The sequence below is a fragment of the Vombatus ursinus genome, unplaced genomic scaffold (assembly GCF_900497805.2).
Source record: "Vombatus ursinus unplaced genomic scaffold, bare-nosed wombat genome assembly UNPS02014826.1, whole genome shotgun sequence".
Taxonomy (NCBI): domain Eukaryota; kingdom Metazoa; phylum Chordata; class Mammalia; order Diprotodontia; family Vombatidae; genus Vombatus; species Vombatus ursinus.
Window position 1 is genome coordinate 11,300,469 of NW_020954604.1, and position 20,107 is coordinate 11,320,575.

General features: G+C 47.4%; 2 protein-coding genes across 3 annotated transcripts in view; one reads left to right on the plus strand and one right to left on the minus strand.

Annotated features, from left to right (window-relative positions):
• Positions 1–161: 161 nt before the first annotated feature.
• Positions 162–2,201, plus strand: MEA1 (male-enhanced antigen 1). Of its 2 annotated transcripts, none has more exons than XM_027838423.1 (4): positions 162–323; positions 1,099–1,379; positions 1,477–1,579; positions 1,816–2,201. In XM_027838423.1, exons 2-4 carry the CDS (start codon positions 1,110–1,112, stop codon positions 1,965–1,967), a joined length of 525 nt encoding a protein of 174 aa, XP_027694224.1. In that variant the 5' UTR covers positions 162–323; positions 1,099–1,109; the 3' UTR covers positions 1,968–2,201. The 2 variants fall into 2 exon arrangements, with proteins under 2 accessions (XP_027694224.1, XP_027694225.1); XM_027838424.1 differs by lacking the exon at positions 162–323 and adding an exon at positions 374–451.
• The window catches only part of PPP2R5D (protein phosphatase 2 regulatory subunit B'delta), an 18,401-nt gene continuing 383 nt past the window's right edge, over positions 2,090–20,107 (minus strand). Inside the window, exons 2-16 of the mRNA XM_027838416.1 lie at positions 16,833–16,910; positions 7,613–7,829; positions 7,190–7,389; positions 6,991–7,101; positions 6,766–6,858; positions 6,209–6,339; positions 5,963–6,022; positions 5,730–5,838; positions 5,454–5,507; positions 4,899–5,069; positions 4,679–4,806; positions 3,857–3,958; positions 3,693–3,765; positions 3,456–3,572; positions 2,090–3,346 (exon numbers count right to left, since the gene is read on the minus strand). Coding sequence (XP_027694217.1) covers positions 3,209–3,346; positions 3,456–3,572; positions 3,693–3,765; positions 3,857–3,958; positions 4,679–4,806; positions 4,899–5,069; positions 5,454–5,507; positions 5,730–5,838; positions 5,963–6,022; positions 6,209–6,339; positions 6,766–6,858; positions 6,991–7,101; positions 7,190–7,389; positions 7,613–7,829; positions 16,833–16,910 — 1,782 coding nt within the window. The 3' untranslated portion in view covers positions 2,090–3,208. The remainder of the gene's footprint in view (positions 3,347–3,455; positions 3,573–3,692; positions 3,766–3,856; positions 3,959–4,678; positions 4,807–4,898; positions 5,070–5,453; positions 5,508–5,729; positions 5,839–5,962; positions 6,023–6,208; positions 6,340–6,765; positions 6,859–6,990; positions 7,102–7,189; positions 7,390–7,612; positions 7,830–16,832; positions 16,911–20,107) is intronic.

Genomic DNA, 20,107 nt, shown 5'->3' on the forward strand with positions numbered 1-20,107 from the left:
TCAGGCGGTGCGTGGCGCGTGCGCAATGCCAAGCAAAGTTCCCGAAGCCTCACGGGAGATGTAGTCCGTGGTGTGAGAGTAGGCGGGAGGGAAGGAAACAGTGTTTCTTGAGGCTACACCCACGAAGATGACCCAGGGACATCTGGGTAATGTAGTCCTGTATTATCTGGACCGAAAGCTGGTCGGTCCTCCAGGCCACGTCAATCATTAGAGCAATTGGGAGTGGAAGCCAGAAATAGGTGGGACTGGAGGAACGTGTAATTCGATCCCACAATTCCGTCCCCGGAAGTTGGAGTGTGGGTTCCGCCGCGGGCTCGGAGCAGGTCAGGTTCTTTCACAATTGGGGGAACCCGAGGGATTGGGGGGGCGGGATTCTGCAGGTGGGGGCCAGAGGAGTAGGGTGAGGAGATCCCGTATGTGGAACCCAGGAGAGGGGAGCTCCTGGAGCGGGGTGAGGAGCCCTCATGGGGGAGTCAGAGGGAGCCCCTGGAGGGAGGAGGAAACCATATGAGGGGACCCAGAGGAGGTAGCCCCTGGAGTGGGGAGAAACCACATGGGGGAGGAACCAGAGGAGGGAGCCCTTGGAGGGGGGGAGAAAACCATATGGGTGGGCTTGGATGGGGAGAGGGGGGCCAGCCTAAGGGGGTGAGACCCTGATACGGGAGGGGCAGAGGAGGCCTTGGAGGGGGTAAGGAGAACCTGTGAGGGAGAGAGCAGAGAAAGGGAGCTGGGGGGAGGGGGCGGCGGATGAGGAGACTCCGGGGAGAGGGGTGAAGAGAAGGAAAATCCTTAGAGAGGGTGAAAACCTCCTATGATGGGACCAGGGCTGCTTTTGTTGTGAGACAGCTTTGGCAGGTGGAGCTGTTTGGACGGGAGGACCAGGGGAACCTGGTTAGAAGTCATTTCAGGAGGGTGGGGAGTGTCAGAGAGCCTCAAAGGAAGTGAGAAAAAGGCAGTGCTGACAATGAAGTTTGGAGGCTTTTAAATATATGGGAGGTGGGGGGAGGTTGGTGCATAGTTGTTTAGGATCTGAGGGAGGAACTAGAAGTGGGCCTAACTGGTCCAAACCTCTGTCTCCCTGCCCCCATGACACCCCAGCCCGGGCCTGCATGGCAGCAGTGGTTCTGGGGGAAGATAAGATGGGTCCTGAGCGGATCTTCCCAAACCAGAATGAGGATCTGGGGCAGCATCAGGGCCCCACAGATGGCACAGGTGACTGGAGCAGTGAAGAACCTGAGGAAGAGCCTGAAGACTTGGGGTCAGGCCCAACAGACTATTCCTACCAGCCTCTGAACCAGGACCCTGAGCAAGAAGAAGTAGAGCTGGCACCAGTGGAAGGTATTGAAGATGCTGTCACTGACATTCAGGAACGTATCCAGGTGTGATGTTTATAGTAGTTCCTGGTTGAGTGGGGAGGGATGTGCAGCTGGGGGCCAGGTAAGGGTCGCTTACAATACCATTCTTTCTGCTTTCTAGGCCCTGGGGCTGCACCTGCCTGACCCTCCTATGGAGAGTGAAGATGAGGAAGAGGAGGGAGCTGTAGCACTGAGCAGCAGAAGTTCCATACCCATGGACCCAGGTAATGGAAGATTTCTAAATTGTTCCAAAATTAGAAGTAGAACTCTGTGGTCAGAAACTATAACTAACAGGAATGAGCCCCGAAACCAAAAGGAGTCAGCTGTTTTGTAGGGTGGTTTGATTTTGGGGAACTTAATTAGTATAAGACCTTGGGACTGCCCCACCCCTCCCAGGAAGCAGGTAGTGATAGGCTGGTTCCATCTCTGTCCTGTAACTGAAATTTGGATATGGTTTCAGAACATGTGGAGTTGGTGAAACGGACAATGGCTGGAGTAAGTCTTCCTGCCCCAGGAGTCCCTGCTTGGGCTCAGGAGATTTCGGATGCCCAGTGGGAGGATGTGGTACAGAAGACTCTCCAGGCTCGACAGGCAACCTCTACATGGAAGTGACTACCACTGAGAACAGTCCCAATACCAGACCTAGTACCACCTTGATACACAACTGGATAAATTCCTGGTCCCAAATCATTTGGTTCCTCTTACGCCCTTCTATATCACAGACAAACTCAGACTTCTCTCCAGAGATCCACTTTATTCAATTCTGTACATATGGGGACATCTGCCCAAGCCCAACCCACCTTAGCATGTAACACTTTGCAGAGAATAAAGCACCCTATGTACACAGCCAAGAGCGGCGCCATCTGTGCCCCAGGACCCCCAATCCCCCAGTGGTGCCTATGAGAGGCAGGTGAGGGTCTGACCTTGGGTACAAAGAAATAAATAGATGTTGGGACAGCTTAATCTGGGGAAGAACCTTAAGGTACTACCCTTTTCTCTCACCCCAGTTCTGGGGCCTTGCAGGATAAGGATTCAAGCAGGCCTAGGGTGGTCCCTTTTAATGTTCGTGATCCCCGGACTGCTGCTTAGAGAAAGAAGGACTGATAGATGGTGGTATCTCCCTATACTCTCCTCCCCTCCTACCCTTTGGTCCCTATGAGGCCTCATACCCCACGTGGAGCTATGACCTGGTCTATGTAGGTTCTCTTCCCACCCCTAGTCCAATCTGGGTCAGGCAAGAAGTAACAAGGAATGTACATCAGAGGGCCTCACTGATTCCGATACACGTTTCTTTCCCCCTTGGGAGATATATAGGGCATGCTGTGTCCCTTTAAGTTTGGTGCTTAAGGGCCGGCCTTTCTTCACTTGCTCTGCCTCATCAGCCTCCAACCCTCAGAACCAGGAGATTGTCCACCCTGGTCCTCTGTGGGGCTGGAAGCAACTTTGATGAGTGCAGCTTTTTGCTAATCTCTACAGGTCCCTTAGAGAAGGAGTATTATATAGGACAGAGATCTACAACTCAAGTGAAGATGGGAAAGGGTGAGGGTGAGGAGCATTTAAGGAGATTTTCAGAGTTGGCCCCAAACACCCTAGGAGGTTGGAGAAGGTCACAAAGTCAGCGCAGAGGGCATCCCAGCTATGAGCAATGAGCAATTCCAGGGCATGTCTACACTAGTCACAGGGAGGCCAGGCCACACAGTGAGAGTCTTTGACCCAAGTATTCTGTTTTTAGGGAGCTGGAGGTGTTCACCCCATCCTACCCCCAGGTCAGCTGGGGGGGCAGGGGCTGAAGGGCCAGAGCAGTGTCCCAGGGGCGAATGGGCAGTGGCCCTGGGTGAGGAAGAGGAGGTAAGTCAGAGTGCCTCCTGGCTGGCCGTCAAGAACTCCTCAGCCCTCTTGTGAGCCTCCAGTGCTTTGATGGTATATACGTCCTGGGGCAATTCTGACTTCCTCCGGAGCAGCACCTTTTCCTTTTTGATATCCTTCAGCATCTAGGGAGAAAAAGCAACATGAGGTTGCCAGTGGTGATCCTGGGCAGGAGATAGATTCTGCACACACAGCCGTCACCTCCCCACAGGCGGCTGCTGTCCCTCTATTCACCTGCACTGCTTCTGTCTCCACCGTCCTCTTCAGGAGCTGGATGTCCTCAGTCGTGGGGGTCTCTGTCTCCATTGAATATACAGGGGGCAGTGGGGGAGGTGCTCGGAACATGGGGTACTATTGAGGAGAGGCAGAGAAGTCAGGCCCTGTGCCCCAAGAAGGGACCCTAAAAATACCTGGGCTTTTGTTCAAAGGATGAGGTTTTGTACAAGGATGAGGTTTGGGGATGAGGCTTACCTGGGGGTTGAGCCGGGCGAGTTCTTCAATCTTGTGCCACATCTCTTCTCGTTCCTTGAGCCGGAATCGGCCCCTGTGGAGAGAACAGTTGCCAGGGCTGCTAGGCAGAGGTGGAGGAAAAGGGGACAAGGAGAGCAGGCAAAATCCTGGAGTCAGGCACTCACTTTTGCTTCTCAGCCTTGTACTGCTGCGTGCAATCATCAAACAGCTTCTGATTCATTTCCATGAACAGCTTCAAGGCATTGTAGATCAACCCATGGATAGTCCTGTACTCCAAGAGAGCAGGCCAAGACACTGACATCCAGAACTCACCCTGGGCCCTCCCAGGGCTATACCCCAACTTCTCTACAAGCTCCTGGCACTGTGCCTAGCACACAGTAGGCACTGAAGTCATAGGCATCTACTCCTATGACTTAACAATTTTATGTCCCTGGTACACACTCATCCAGAGCGAAATCGGATGAAACGACCTCTGAGGTCCCTTCCAGATCAAAATCTATGATTTTGTGTCAGATAACTGCCATTTTCCCATTTTAAAAGCTTTCTTCCCTCTACAATAAAGCCACATTTAGGACTGGAAAAGGACTTTACAGATCACATGGTCCAAAGCCCTTCATTCCACAGATAGTGTGAGAAAGGACAATTGGGCCTTAAAGCAGGTCTGCACAACCTGCAGCCTGCCAAAGGATTTTGGGCAGTCTTCAAAAAATGTAGAGGAAAACATCCTTTTATGCACAGGAAATTCTTTGGCGGGCCCAAGGTTGTGCAGGCCTGCCTCAAAGGGTGCCACACATCCAGCTCCCTCTTACATTTAGGGGAATGAGCTGTGTCATAATGGAGACCTGCTTGTGGTCATGCCCTGCCTTCTGAGCTCCTCTCCTCTAGAGTCCAGTGATCACCTATACACCCTCAACAATCAATGTTCATGGAGTGCTCCAAGCCCGAGAAGCCCCTGGCTTTGCCCCCTACCCCGCCTCAGGCCCTACTTGTTCCAGTGGCTCTTAGAGTTCCTGTAGAGTGCCGGGAACATGATGGGTAGGAGGCATGCAGCATTGTCACTAATCAGGCTCATGATGTACTCATTGTTCCAGTAATAGAGGGCACGCTCTGCAACCTAGAGAGGGAGGAGAGAGCAGTGGGCACTGCTGAGCATCTGGCTTGAGAGAAAATGGGTGTGCAGCAGGATACAGGGCTCCAAACTCTCACCTGGAAATGGGGGCTGGAAACACACTTGGCGAGCTGGCGGAAGAGGGGTTCCATCACTTTACTGAACTCAGAGGGTTCGATGACATCTAGGATCTCCTCTAGTTCATTCAGAAACATCACTTCCTTGGGGCTGTGAGTCTTGGGCCAGAACTTTAGGAGCCCCACAATCACCTATGGGGAAAGAGGTGAGAACAAAGCAAATTTCTGCTTACTTGTTGCCTTATTCCCTTGTCCCAGGCCCTTCAAGCCTCTCCCATCCCTCATTCTCCATCATAATGTTCAAGCTCCTCCCACTTCTGTATTTTTAGTCTATTTCCTCTGTATGTACAGGTCCCCATCTCTATCAACAGACCTGAAAGCCCCTGGGACAAGAGCCATGTCTGTAGCAAACTAGAAGCCCCTGGAAGAGGGAAAAAACTTTCTACGTGGGAGTCAGTCAGTGGTGTTGACTGATGTTGAACTTCTGGCTCCCTCATCCCTGAGCATGGAGAGGGTTGGGGTTAAGGGTAGGAGGTGTGGCCATGAAGGACCTAGCCAAGGTTGCAGATCACTCACCGGTTCAGTCAAGCTGCTCTCCTTCTCCAAGAACTGCACCACACAGTAGGCCAACTGGAGGATAACCAAAGACAAAGCTCAAAGTAGAGGCAGGGTGAGGAGACGCACTTTTTAATAACTCATTCCTTAAAGGGTAGCTGAGAGTCACCTGACCTTCCTCTAAAATTCCTCCTCTCAGTAGAAATTCCCTTTCCCTCCAGCTTAAGAGCTCCTATACAAGACCTAGCTAACAGGGTGATCCACGTATGGCAATGCCAAGGGAGAAAGGCAGCTCACCTGAGGGTGGTAGACACTCAGAGACTTGACCTTGTGGAGGGGAAGCAGGACTCGAATGAGAAACATCTTGTGCTCCTCCTTGAGAGGCAGGGCAAAGCCATTAATGATGCTGAGCGGGGAAAAAAAAAAGGTTACTGTCAATCTGGGAAGAGTGGTCTAAATGCAATGTACCACCTTCTCCCCTCACCCTGCCCTTGAGTTCACCCATGTAAGTGTCAGGGCTCCTCATTCACCTTCCCAGAATTTCAAGCAGCTCAGCAATTCCATTGTGATGCTCTGTCTCATAAATAAACCTATATGGAAAGGAGGCACAGGTTTGGTCTCAGCCAACAATCATCTCTGCCATACCCACAATGCACCTCTACCTGCTCTGGTTCTTTCCCATGCTCTACTGTATCTCTATGAAGGCTGCAGCTGTCCCATCAATCTCCCCTTCAATGGCCCCAGAGTTTTCTATGTCACTATACTCCTAGCTTTACCTGTAGAAAATGTGGTTGATCTGCCTGCGGATATAAGCTCGAAGCCCCAGGAACTTGCCATAGATGCGATGCAGGATGGTCTTGAGAAAGTCCCTCTCCCGGGGGTCCTCACTGTCAAACAGGTCCAGGAGCTGGGAAGAATCAGGGAAAATGAGTGTGGTAAAGTCAGAATCAACCAGAGAGGCCCCCAAGCAGTGAATGCCAAGGAAGTAAGCCCCAGAATGGGGACCTGGACTAAGCACCTCTGAGAAGTCAAATGGGATCTCAATGTGACCTTTACCCAGGGGTGCTATCTGGGCATAGTGTCTTTATGTGTGCATTTTAATGTGAGCTGTTATTTGTCAGTCTTTACCATTACATGGGAAGGTCCTTTCAAGCAGGGATTCAATTTTTCTTAACCCTCTCCATAGTTCCTTGTTCATGGAATAGTGAACATTCGACATGTTTAGTATAAAGGGACAAGAACAACTAGAGACGTTGGGGTGAAGGTACAAGGCTCCATCCACGGAGTTCAAGAGAAACAAAATAAGAAACTAACAATAATTCTGGGAACTCACAGCAAGGACAAACTTCTGGTCGATGTATTTCTTGGCCACATTTGGCTGAAAATCGGGAGACTCTAGGAAACGTAAGAAAAACTCATAGACGAGCTGTGAAGGGAGGGAATTGAGAGCTCTGTGAGTACCTTCAAGGACCAGCAAAGAACTCTCCACACTGCCCCAGTATCTGAGACCAGAGGCAACTGAACCACAGCCGCCCCCTTTCTCCTTAAGCCTACTTACCTGGAGATGGGGCCAGGCAGCCTCCAGGGTGGGCTCATCCTCTTCAGGATCAAATTCAGCCCCTGTGGGGTTGGATGATGGTGGTAGCGTCCGAAACAAGTTCACTGAAAACTGAGAGGCAGAGCCTAGGTCAGAGCAGTCAAAGGTGGGCCCTCTCCCCATGCCTGGGGTTGCCACCCAACTATCCCTCAGCCCTCACCATGATAACAGCCTCTGGGTAAATAGCTTCTGTGACCACATCTCTGCTATGCGTGATGTATTCTACCATTTCATTAAGTCCTGCCCGCTTCACTTCCTTAAACTTGAGGTCACTGAGGGGGTCAGCCACAAAGTCAAAGAGCACACAGCACTGCCGTAGTTTCTGGATGAAGAGCTCCTCTCGCTCCGGAGACGGGGAATCTGCAAAGAGCCCCAGACAGTGTCAAGGTCCACTCTATCAGAGAGCCGGTGGGACCTCTTCCTCTAGCCACCTTCCCCACTGGACTCCCCCATAAGCACCGTATATCCTCAAGCTCCTTCAGACAGCCTTCAACATCTACCCTCACCCCTGCCACTGCCCCATGCCCAATGTCACCTGACACCCGGCAAATTCTACTCATGCCCACCTGGTACACCTGCTCACCTTTCAAGGCAGGGAGCTTCTGCAGTTCACGGTTCTTGCTGAGGTTTAGTCGGGAAGAGCTCTGCCGCCGCTCCTTCTTGACAATCTGGGGCCCCCCTGAATACTTGATTTTGCTGAGTTGTGTAGGGGGTGGTGTGCTGTTGCTTGGGCGCTTGTTGGATGACGGTGCCTGAGGCTGTGGCTGTGGCTGTGGCTGGGGTGGCGACTGAGGCTGGGCCTAGAGAAACAGGTCATTGATGAAAGCCCAATATACTCAAAACCAAAGGCCTCTGGTTCTATTCACTCTGGATCTAAGATCACGCTCCCTATATCCTACCAGAACTACTCATCTTGGCCCTGAGGCCCTAGTCCTATTGTCTTTCTGCCTTGGTGCTACAAGTCCTATTCCCAATACAATGATCCTGGTTAACAGAGCTCCTGGAGCTCAGTCAAAACTCAAGTCCCTTTAGCCCCAAGCAGGGAACAGTTTCATCCAAAGAAGCTGAAGCGAGAGCTGTAGGACATAGCGGTGGAAAAGCAAGGTAAATCAAGAGTCCAAAGAATTAAGTGTCTCATTCCCAGACCTGGAAGATACATTTCTGAGCAGCCAGCTCCCACAGAAAAACTAGTTCAGAAACATGGATGTGGTTGTAGGACCAAACAGTCAACTGATTTTCCATGTTAAACACCCTACTGTTTCTTCACCATCCAATGTGGCAGAAGAGTAGCACACGGACCAGCGGATATTCTTTCACCATACGTTAACTAGAAGCTGAAACGGGCCTGGAGAAGGCGGAGACTTTACCAACTCTGGGTCTCCATGGCATGATCCTCTGCCCCTTCTTCTTCCTAATCCCACCCCAGTGTATAGCCCAAATGCCCGGCCTCTTCACTCTACAGGGAGGACGGTAAGCATGAACCGATTTGGGGTACGGAATTGGAGAGGGAAGCAGAAATTCCACCTTATATCTATTCTGGATTTTTAAAAAAATTGCATAGTCCTCCCTATAGGAGGAGGCCCTCAGGTTCAGATGACTGTGGAAAAGGCTGAAAGCAAGGTGGGAGTAGTCAGCACACACTAAGTTTGATATGAGTTATTTTTATATGTCTATAAACTGTTTTTAGAGAAGACTAGCTTTAGAGCCTGGAATTCCCCTTTTTGCCTATGGCAGATAAACCACATGAGGGTAAAGAAAGGCAGAAAGGAAGACAGCAAAAGGCAAAACGGCCAAAGCTTAACCCCCATCCCAGGTGTTCTATGGGCTAGACCCAAGCCCCTCCCTGGCCCAGGCCTTGGTTTCTATGCCTGAGAGAACAGCAACGTCCCAGTCACACATGCTCAGGCTGGACTTCCATGGGGCAGACAATGTGATTATTTTCTGAAAGTGCTGAACTCCTCACCCTGAACCAATGGAAACAGTGTAGGGATGAGGTGGGGAGCTGTCTCAGTGGAGAGAGGAGAAAGAGAGAGAGAGAGAGAGACACACACACACACACACAAGAGACATCAATTCAGGAAATGAGGATCCAAAAAAGTACTGTGGTTATCCAAAGCTTAGCCAACCTTTAAGGTGCATGGCAAATCAGGCTTCTCCACAACCCCTTTCTAGACTACTCCAGCTCTCAGTCATCGCTCCTTCCTCTGATTTCACAGCATTTATTATTTGTAACATTCCTTTATCAATCAAAGACAGTCTTGTGACGGATCATATATTACCTTGATCAACATTTAACTTTTTTATATGCTAAACAGACAAGACTGCAAGAATCATAAAAGCAAAAGCCCTGTCATACATCATCCTAACCCTTCATAGCAAAGTGAGTGTAATCAGATTAAAGTGTCATTGAGAAATGTTTAGCAAAACAAACAAAAATACAATACAACGTTGATAATGTTAATTTGTGGGTTTTGAGATTCCTTTCTATTTGGGTTTGATAGGGCTGTTCCACAGCATCACAGTAAGGAGAAATATCATAGGACCATAAGTTCAGAGCTGAAAGATATTACAGACATCTAGTCTAACACTCTCAATTTTAGAGATGAGAAAGCTGAGGCACAGAGACATGAAGTGACTTGGCTCAAGTCACATAGACAGTTAAGTGGTAAATGGGGATTTGAACTCAGGTCCAAAGCTAGAGTTCTTCCCGCTATACCTTATGCTTCCCTCAATTGTGGAACAGGACCCCCAGCTCTCTCCTGCATCCCTCCTCATTGTAAGAGGCTGCTGAGTACTCACGAGCTTGAGTTGTTAAGTGTCTCCACCACCTCCACCACCACCACCACCACCACCACCACCACCTCCACCACCACCACCACCACCACCTCCATCACCACCACCACCACCACCACCTCCACCACCACCACCACCACCTCCACCACCACCACCACTACCACCAGGAGGGGACCAACTCTTTCACTTCATCTTTCACTAAGGGTCAAGTAAGATTCCCACCTCAACCAGAGAAGGCACTAAATAGAAACAAAAGCAAAGCACAGATGAGAAAGTATTCATGCCGATAGGCTACAGGAGCCCAACCATGAAAGACTGAGGATCTCTGATCAACACAATGACCAACCTGGAGGATTTGTGATGAAAAATGGTGCCACTCTTCTGGCAGAGAGGTGATGGAATCAGGGTACTAATTGAGACATGTGTCTTTTGGACATGGCCAATGAAGGAATCTGTTCTACTTGATTATACATAATTTGTTACATAAGGTTTATTTTTATTTCTTTTTCCAATAAGGATTGGGAGAAGTAGGAAGGGGAAGAGGGTTTTTAATTAATTGAAAAAAAATTAATTTAGTTTAAAAACCAAAGAGAGAGAAAGAGAGAAAGAACTGAAGGAACCCAAGGGAACTACCACCTGGACCTACTAATCATCTGGAGGAATGGGGAGCCAATGGGATGCATCATCTTGAGAAGCTACAAACCCTCTTCTACTTTCATGAGTCAGCTATTCATACTTCAGAAGTCTCTACCAAGAATGAAATCCTGTACTGAGTGCTAGTATAAAATCCAAGGAAGAAACAGAATTTCCTTTGGAAGCTATAAGGTTAGGAAGTAAAATACCAGTATCCCCATTAAATGTTTGCACTAAAATCCTTTATGGACCTTAAAAGCAGTCAATCAGTCAACTAGCATTTATTAAGAGCCTATTACGTCCCAGGCATGGTGCTAAGTGATAGATATACCAAGAAAAACAAAAAAAGAGTCTCAGTTCTCAAGGGGCTCACAGTCTAATGTGGCAAACAATACGCAAACAACTATGTACAAACAAGCTACATACAGGATAAACTGGAGATAATCAACAGAGGAAAAAATGCACTAGAATGATGGGGGACTGGGAAAGGCTTCCTGGAGAAGGTAGTATTTTATCTGAGACTTGAAGGAAGCCAGGAAACTCTGAAGGCAGAAATGAGGAAGAAGACATTCCATACATGAGGGACAGCCAGTGAAAATGCCCAGAGTCAGAAGATGGGAGTGTCTGGCTCAAGAAACAGCAAGGAGGCTAGTGCCACTAGATGTAAAGTGTAAGAAGACTGAAAAGACTGGGAGTGAGAGGTGGAGGGTAGTGGGGAACAAGGGAAGGCAGGTTATGAAGAACTTTCAACACTGAACAGAAGATTTTATATCTGATTTTAGATTTAATTTGTATTTGACAAAGGGTCACTGTAGTTGACTAAGTGGGCAGAGGGGAGGAGGTGATGGGGTTAGACCTGCATTTTAGGAAGATCATTTAGGGGTCAGCTAGGTGGCGCAGTGGATAGAGCACCGGCCCTGAAGTCAGGAGGACCTGAGTTCAAATCCGACCTCAGACCAAACACTTGACACTTACTAGCTGTGTGACCCTGGGCAAGTCACTTAACCCCAACTGCCTTAAAAAAAAAAAAAGGGAAGATCATTTAGGCAGCAGATTGGAGGATGGGTGGAATGAGGAGAGAACAAAAAGAGGGAGACCAAATAGCAGGCTATTTCAACAGCCCAGGTGAGAAGTGATGAGGACCTACACCAAGACAGTGGTAACGACAGAATAGAGAGATCTACTAGAAATGATTTGAAGATAGAAACATTAGGTCTTAGGAACAGAATGGATATTTGGGGGGGCAGGGGAATGAGGAGTCAAGGACAACACCTGGATTGTGAGCCTAGATGACTGGGAGGATAGTTGTGCCCTCAAATGTTAACAGGGAAGTTCAGGAAAGAAGATTTGTGGGGAAAGATAATGAATTCAGTTTTGGACATATTGAGTTTAAGATGTCTATGGGACATTCAGGTTGAGATGTCCCATAAGTAGGTACGGATGGAAGACTGGAAGTCAGCAGAGAGGTTAGGACTGGATAAGCAGATTTGAGAATCATCAGCAGAGAGATGATCATTTAATCTACGGGAGCAGATAAGATCACCTAGTGAAATAGTAGAGAGAGAGAAGAGAAGAGGGACTAGGACAGAACCCTGTGGGATACCCACAGTTTTGGGGCATGACCTAGAGGAAGAGCCAGGGAGAAGCAAAGGAGACTGAGGAGTGGTCAGACAGGTAGGAAGAGAACCAAGAGAAAGTAGTGCCATGAAAACCTAAAAAGAACAGAATATCAGAAAGAAGAGGATGATTGATAAAATCAAAATCTGCAGAGAGGTCAAGAAGGATAAGGATTGAAAATAGGCCATTAGATTTGGCAATTAAGAGATCATTAGTAACTTTGGAGACAGCAGTTTAGGCTGAAAGATGAGGCTCTTCTACAGCTCCATGATTCTACGGTTCAGGGTGCCTGCACAGCTTGGAGGCGAGGCAGTCTGGCACATGGGAAATGGGGATTCCGCAAGGCCTCCAAAGCTCTCTTAGACTTCACATCATAACTCAATTGAATAGAACTTTAAAGTCTGCAAAGCATTTTTCTCATAACATCCCTGTCTGACAGGCAATATGTGTAGTTTTATTCCCACTTTGCAGATCAAAAAATTGAGACCCAGAGAGGTTAAGCAACTCAGAGGTTAAGCTCAGTTAGATAGCTAATCAGTACCAAAGCCAGGATCTAAACCCAGGGCACCTGACTCCAAGGCCACTGCTCTTTCCATAAATAACAAAAGGGTAACAAATTAATATTAAAAAAAAAAAAAGAACAACAGAATGAAACTAAATTATGACTCTCAAGTATCAAACACCCACCAGCAGTTGCAGGCAATTCCCTTAGCTTCCCTTGGCCAAGTTCTCTAGAACCAGTTTCCACTCCAATTCACTCTCTAGGTACTATGTTTATTTTGGCATCGGGGCTGCAACCAGAGCACAACTGAGACTGGACAAAAGTGACACAGCAAACCTGATCCCCACCCACTCCATCACCATGTTTATTTTCTCTCCCACTTCTAAGCCTTAGTACAGCCTATTTCCTCTTCCCAAAACACCCTCAGCTAATAGAAAGCATCTCCTCTACTGACATCCTGATCCCTAGCCACTGTTTTTCTCTGTATGTGAGGGTCACCATCAGGTTGGGGCTCCCCAAGGAGAAAGACTCTCTCTGTGCTATAAAACCAGAATTATCTGCGCATGGAAAGGCATCATAATAAAGCAGGTAGAGAGCTGGCCAAGAAGACCCAGATTCAAGTCCCAACTCTAAACCATCCTAGCTGTGTGACCCTGGACAAATCTTTAAACTTCTCAAGGCTCTGGTCAACTTTCTAAGGCTGTAAGTTACAGAGAAGGCGCTGACCTACACTTGGAGAGGGTGTTTCTTATAGCAATGAAACCACAGGTCCAGGTCCGATGTCCAAGTATGAAGAATGTGTTCCCCCTAAGGTGTGCACACCTCCCTTTCCTCCACTGTGTGTGCATGTGTGCATATGTATATGAGATCATGTGCCTCTGTGTGTCCCTTCCCTCCATTAGACTTGAGGTCCCTAACTGGGGGGGGACTCAGTCTCCTCTATCAGAGTGGAAGTTCCTGTAAGGGAGGAATGTTCTCCTTCTTTCTCTGTTGTCTTTCTCCACCAAATTTCAAAACAGGATTCTGCACTGAGTGAATTATCAACTCATGATAGACACTGACACTGTAGGAGAAGCAGCCTGGGTGGAACTGAGTTTAAGGGTCTCAGGAATCATTACCTACCAAGTTGGCATTGCAGTTTTTCAAGCCTTTGCTCCTCAAATTATAGATGAGCTTTGCAGAGACAGTCCAGATAATTTTAGAATAACAGACTTACAGACCTTTAGCATTGGGAGGGACCTTAGAAATTATCTTAGTTCAGTAACCTAGATCAATGCTGGTCAGCAGCCCAGTTCACATCTCCTGCCTCTGAATCCAGGGAGCTTCCTACTAAAAAATCCAAGTAAGACATTAGGAAGTTCTTCCTAATGACAAAGGTTGTGAGATGCTGGCCTGAGTGACACAGGGTGGGTGTGGAATTTTCCTCCCTGGAGATCTTTTAAAAAATGGGAGATTCTCATCTGTGTGGGTTGAGTTAGGCGTCGGTCTTCCCTGGAGACACAGGGCTCGGAAGATGATCTCTTCTTAGAGTCCTTCTGTTAGGCTTATGATTCAAGAACTCTTGTTCCACAGTATAATCCAGCTGCTGGTTGTTAATAATGTTGAAAGGCCTCTTTCTCTTTAACACACACATATTTCCCCATACACAATGTCCCCATAGACTGTCCCCTCAAAGATGTTCTGCTGGTATTTTGAGAAGGCTCAGGATTCAACAACAGAACTCATCCCATCCTTTTTGTCCCGTCAATATCCCCATATACCCAAGTGCAGGTCACCTTCAGCTGATTATGATCTAGGCTCAGTCAAAAAAGTCTGAGTTCTGGCAGGTCCTGAGGCAGTTCAGGTTTAGCCTTAAAAGCCCTTTGGGGAAGATCTATCTTAGAGAATAGGGGTATGGTGGAAGACACAGGATACACTAATGTCTAATGGGGAGTCTTTCCCCCTCACAGTGACCTTCAGCCACTAGGGCAACTCTCTTTTCTCTTGTCTTCTCCTCTCTCCCCTCTGGCCTTCCGGTTGATCACTTGCTGCTCTCCAAGCATGCTCCACCAGACTAAGTCTCATTTTAGGGTAAGGAAGCGACCTATTACCTTTTAACTAATATGCCAAAGAGGGGTGTGGAAAAACCAATCCTCTTCCTAATTTCTCCCACTTTATGCCTTGTTCCTAAGTCTCTCACAATGCCTTGAACGTCAGACCCAATTTCCAATCCTGCTGAGTTCTAGATCTCTAGCTGTCTCCTAGAAGGTTCTTTTTTCCCTCCAATGTCACCACTGTCAATAAGGATCTAAACTTGGCTTCCTACACACTGTGTAATCTTGGACAAGTCACTCATCTTTTCCAGGCCTCAATTTCCCCATATGTATAATGAAGAAAGTCAAACTTATTTACTTATTTTGACTTTCAATACAAGAACAAAAAGGGCAATACAAATACAGTCAATTTTCCATTATCACCCAAGATAACAGAGGTCAAAAGTAATCTGAGTAATTCAAATTCCCAGCTAAACCCAAACCTTTACATTAGCCCATCAAACCGACAAGATACGACAACACCAGAAATGAGAATTGTTTCCACTTCATCTTTTCCCACCTGCCTCTTTGGAGGCTGTAATATGCAAAAAGGAAAAATCCCTGAGCGGGATCCTCAACCCCAGAGTAAAGAGTTAGCTAAGCTGTGCATTCACATGAAGATTCTCCACTGAAGTTGGAGCACATTACCCAGCTCTTTGAGTAACACACAGTATCTTTCCCCCTAAACTTCCCTCCTTCTGAACTCCCCTATCAGTCTCTCCTCCTCATTTGCATTCATTCCAAATGTCCAGGCTGCTGCCAAGCCTTGGCATTTCTACTTTCCCAACAGCTCCTGTACACATCTCTTTCTCCTCCCTCACGCTGCTACCTCGACACAAGAAGCATTCTAGTGGGTCTCCCTATTTCAAGTCTTTCCTCACTCCAAACCATCCTCCTTCCAGCAGCCAAAGTGATTTTCCTAAAGTGCAGGGCCAACCATGTCACCCCTCCCCTCCATCTCAATCAACTCCAGTGGCTCTTTCTAACTTCCAGGAGGATTAACTATAAATCTCCTGCTTGGCTTTTTTTTTTTTAAGGCAATTGGGGTTAAGTGACTTGCCCAGGGTGACTTGCTAGTAAGTGTCAAGTGTTTGGTCTGAGGCCAGATTTGAACTCAGGTCCTCCTGACTTCAGGGCTGGTGCTCTATCTATTGTGCCACCTAGCTGCCCCCTGCTTGGCTTTTAAAAGCCCTTCACAACCTAGGCCCTTCCCACCTTTCCAGTCTTCTTCTTTACTCTCCTCCACACACTCCAAGCAGCCTTCTTTGTGTTCCTCAAACACGACACCCCCAGTTCTGTGCTTTTTCACTGGCTGTCCCCCATCCTTTCTCCCTCTTCACCTCCTCTTCCTGCTTCCCAAAAACAAAAGGCTTTTCCCAGGCCCCTCCCATCCCCCAAGGCTGTTGTCTTTTCTTTCAGGTTATCTTCCACTTCCACCATATATATCCTATATGAACAATTGTTGCATGTTTTATTCCCCATCAGAATGTGAGCTCCTTGAGGACAGGGACTGTGTTTTTGCCTTTCTTTGTATTCCCTGCACTTTGCACAAATTAAGTATCTAATAAATGCTTGCTGACTGACTGACACATTATTCTGAGCATTTCCTTTTCATTCTTCCCATTGCTAACTAACCTTGTCCTTTATTCCTCTCATTTATTGCTTTGCTGTCCTTGATTGCTATAATATATTGAACTCTGATCCTTCCTGCCACTCAGGAATTTCCATTGGATAATGAGCAAAGGTAGATCTCTATCTGAGAAGAAACACAAATCTATTCCCAATGTGCCCTCCTCTGACAATCCAAAGCTATGAGGGTCACCCTTCATCTCATTTAATGCCTCCATGCATTTTTTTTTCCTTTTCCTAGCCATCATCTTCACCTCTTATGCTCAAAAGGAAGAATTGTAACACTTAAGAGTTGGGAGACCAAGTTTTTTTGGGGGGTGATGTTTGAAAGGAGAGCTGTCAAACCATCTCAGAGATGGTAAAAGCTTGCCTTGGCTGCTCTGGGGTGAACTTTTCATCTCAACACAAAGGACTTAACCCTATTCATTTCCTCTGCCTACACATCTTCAAGCATTCATATAGAGTCCATACCCAAGCATTCTGTAGCTCATACCCTTTTCTGTGCACTGGGGTTCAGGAATTAAGACCTATATAAGTAAATCAACCACACACATTACCTCCTCAGTGCCTTCCCCTCCACCATCTTTTCCCCCGCTGTTAGGTTTGGCAGTCCCTTTAGCCGACTTGGGAGGCTCCTGTAAAAGAGAGAATCACAGTTAGCTGCCTCTGGGGAAAGAAGAATGATCTGGCTGGTCAGTATCTAATGGGTAATCTGGGCTGTGCTGCAAACAGTCACAAGATCATAGTATGTAGAGCTGGAAGGTGCCTTAGAGATCATCTGGTACAACATCCTAATTGCACTGATGAGAAAATCGAGGGAAAGGGACTTGCCTGAGGTCACACAGCTAGTAAGCAACAGACAAGGGTTTCAAACCCAGGTCCTCTGATTCCTAATCCAGAGCTCTTTCCATAAAATATTGCATCTCATGTTAATTACCAAGTATTCACTTCCCTAACACCTAGAAACTATGAGAGATACAGAAGTAGTAAAAGACATGACTGCCTCCTTTTCTTCCAGCTAAGAAGACAAAACTAGGACCGATGAATAAGTGAACACATGAATACTAAAAACTGCATGGTCCTGAGTGTTCTACCAGTTCAGTGAAGGGAAAAATCAATCAGTGTGGGCTGGAGGAGCTAGGGAAGGCTTCAAGGAAAAGGAGAGGATGACGAAGGCATTCTGAGGGCAGGGACAAGCAGAAGCAAAGGCAGCGAACTGCCAGCAACAAGCTCCACCTGGACTCTCTCACTCTCCTGCTGCTTGCTGGCCAAGCCAACCACAGTGACCACACTTTCACCCTGTCAATAGGCAGCTTCATAGTGTAGCAATGGAAAGAAAACTAAGCAGAGCTCGAGTTTGGAGGGTCCCTGCATACACTCCTCTACATGTTGCCACTGGGAGGAGCCAGCTGGAGTGAAGAAGCCACACCCAGGGACCCAGTGAAGTTACAGCCAGTTTGGAACATGAGCAATGGGGAGGGCTGGGTTCCCCCCAAGAGATGATTTCCCTAGCCAGGAAGATTTTATAAAGCTTTTCCACCCCCTTGTAAATCTCAGTTATGCCACCCAAGGAGATCTACCTCAGAGTTAGGGAAATAGCAAGCGAAACAGAAGACTCAAAAACTAAACCAAAAAGCTGAAACTATTCAAAGGGGATGCATTATATCTAAATCTAGCCATCCAAATCCCTATAGCATCACTTTCCATTCCTGCACTTAAGACCATGGTTTTATCGTTCTTTGCGAACATTTTCTCTGCTTCAGTTGCCTGGACCTTACATTATGTCCTATCTTCCCATCAGATTAGGGATTACTTAAGGGTAGAGACTATCTATCTCCTCCATTAGATTAAGAGCCACCTATGGACACCTCCTACTGGTAAGCCCAGTGTAGAGATCACTCGGTGCAGTGTAGATTATTTTAGCAATGTCAGTTCCCCAAGGGCAAAGACTAGGTCAGGCATTATCTTATACAGCCCAGAGGCTAGCGAAGAATCAGGAAATACTAAACCACTACCAAAAACCCCACAATCTTCTGTCTTTACACCAAGATTCTGATAGGTTGTGCTGATAACCTAGAATAAACTACTTGGAGAACAACAGGTAAAGATGGAGAGATTAAAATTCAAAAGCACAGACTCAGCAGCTCATAGACCCAGCTAGTAAGAAGGCAAAGACAAATGGATGGAGATGAAGTTGGTATTCTAGCATACTACATGTAATTTTATACTCCAAAGTAACCCCACTTCTGGATCAGAATCTCAACATGTACAGGAAAAAAAAATAACAAAGGGAAATGGGGCAGAGGAAGAAAGATCTGTCTATATGAGTATTGAAAAAGGAAAAAAAGAACAAGGAGACAGGTAAGAGGATGGTAAAAGCTTCCCTAACCACACTGAGTAGAGTCAAGCAACACCCTACTTTCAGGCAAAGACATGGGTACTTTTAACGCATTTCTTGTTTTACTGTTGGTGTTTTGGTGAGGGAAGGGAGAGAACTGTTGGTAGCCAAACTTTATTTGGCCAGTAGACTGAGATCTCAAATTCACCAAGGTTAAGGACAAGAAAATGCTCCCCAAAGCAGAAGCATAGAAAAAGAATATGAGAAAAGGGAAAAAAATTACCACCATTATAAAGAAAAATGGAGCTACCCTTATTAAAAGAAGAGTTGCCCCAATATGGGAGAAGATACTCCTCCTGGCTAAGGTTAGAAGGGAAGAAGAAAGGAGGAGGGAGGGGGAGAGAGAGAGAATGTTGTCCCAAGGTTGCAAGGAGGGACAGGAGGGAGCTATGCCAAGTTTAGGAGTAGGAAAGTAAGAAAGATAAAAGGAAAAGGGGCATCCCAAGTATGTGTATAGAAATATACCTAGAAAGGGATGTTCCAAATATTGGGAATGGGGGCAGGGGCAGGGCACAGAGGGGTGGGAACTGTCCTGGGTTCAAAGGGAGGAGAGAGGAGAGGGGAGTCGACTTGAGTTGGAGAGTAAGGACTGAGGCAGGGAGGAGGAGGTGTTGAAGATGGATGTATAAAGGGAATGGCTCAAGTTAGAAGAAGGAAGGAGAGCTTCTACAGTATGTCTGAGTGAATATTCTGGAGGGAGAAATAAAGAGAGCAGGGTTGCCTTAGTTGAAGGGAAGTCCTAGGGTTGTACATGTATAAATAGGGGATGGCCCCAAGTTAAAAAGAAGGGGGTGGTGTGTGTGTGTCTGGGGTGGGATAAAAAGGAGGGGTAACTCCAGATGACAGGGAAGGGAATGTCCTACTATGTGTGAGGCAGAGTAAGGAGTCAAATAAAGGAGTGAGGTGACCCTGGATTAGAGAGAAGGCACTATTTTAAGGAAGAAGGAAAAGAGGGAGGGCCCTGAAATAAAGGGGGGATTAGTAAGGAAAAAGAAGGGGGTGGTCCCAAGATAGAGGGAAGGGGCTGTCCTAGGGCAAGCGTGTATGTTGCAGGGAGGTTTCACATAGGAGAAGGTGATCCTGGGATAGAAAGAAGAGGTGGAAGAGGCTGTCCTGAGATATATGCTTGGAAGGAGAAAAGGGAGGAACAGCCTCAGAATAAGAAAAAGGGGTTGTCTGGGCTATGTGTATTTCGGGGGAATTGTGCAGAGAAACTGTCCTGCATAGTATGCATGTTTTGGGGGGAAACAGGGAGGCCAGGAAAGAGGGAAGGAGCCATCCTGGGGGTGCAGAAGAGAGGTGCTGCTGGAGGTGCTTTAGGGGGCATAGAGGGGAGGGGCTATTGTGTTTTGGAGGGGGGCACAGGGGAAAGGGGTGTGGGCTGTCGGTGTGTGTGTGTGTGTGTGTGTGTGTGTGTGTGTGTGTGTGTGTGTG

Coding starts and splice junctions, on each gene's coding strand:
- MEA1 (XM_027838423.1), top strand. CDS start 1,110: ATGGCAGCAGTGGTTCTGGGGGAAGATAAGATGGGTCCTGAGCGGATC. Junction 1,380..1,476: donor ACATTCAGGAACGTATCCAG/GTGTGATGTTTA, acceptor TCTGCTTTCTAG/GCCCTGGGGCTGCACCTGCC. Junction 1,580..1,815: donor TTCCATACCCATGGACCCAG/GTAATGGAAGAT, acceptor ATATGGTTTCAG/AACATGTGGAGTTGGTGAAA.